Source organism: Priapulus caudatus, unplaced genomic scaffold, assembly GCF_000485595.1.
Source record: "Priapulus caudatus unplaced genomic scaffold, Priapulus_caudatus-5.0.1 Scaffold21321, whole genome shotgun sequence".
Taxonomy (NCBI): domain Eukaryota; kingdom Metazoa; phylum Priapulida; class Priapulimorpha; order Priapulimorphida; family Priapulidae; genus Priapulus; species Priapulus caudatus.
Window position 1 is genome coordinate 1 of NW_014598382.1, and position 527 is coordinate 527.

Here is a 527-nt window from a genome sequence, read left to right on the forward strand (position 1 = left end):
CCCATTAGCTAAAATTGGTGGCAAAGGATTATTCGTCAAAGAACTTGAAGTTGCCATACTAGAAGGCAAGGCAGATATCGCTGCGCATTCCATAAAAGATGTACCTATAGAATTCCCAGAAGGTTTATTTCTTTCTACCATCCTTGAACGCGAAGAACCGTGTGATGCATTTGTTTCAAACGCACACAGCTCCATACAAAGCCTGCCTGAAGGTTCTGTGGTTGGTACTTGCAGCTTACGAAGACGTAGCCAGTTATTAAGCAAACGACCTGACTTAAAAATTAAAGACTTACGTGGCAACGTAAACTCACGATTAAAAAAATTAGATAACGGCGATTACGATGCCATTATTCTCGCTTGCGCTGGCCTTATTCGCCTAGATATGGAAAAACGCATAAAACAACGTATATCGTCATCATGGATTTTACCTGCCGTCGGCCAAGGCGCTGTAGGTTTAGAAGCACGCGTAGACGACGAAGAAACATTAGAAATAATAAGCGTTTTAAATCACGAAGACACTTCAGACC

The 527-nt window shown here is 41.9% G+C and overlaps 1 protein-coding gene across 1 annotated transcript; it reads left to right on the plus strand.

Moving 5' to 3' along the window:
* Window positions 1-62: 62 nt before the first annotated feature.
* LOC106820550 (porphobilinogen deaminase-like) lies at window positions 63-499 on the plus strand (the record flags this gene model as incomplete). Its single annotated transcript, XM_014825059.1, has 1 exon — window positions 63-499. A coding segment is annotated over one exon (437 nt), but the record flags the coding sequence as incomplete, so codon positions are not given.
* Between the last annotated feature and the right edge of the window lie 28 nt (window positions 500-527).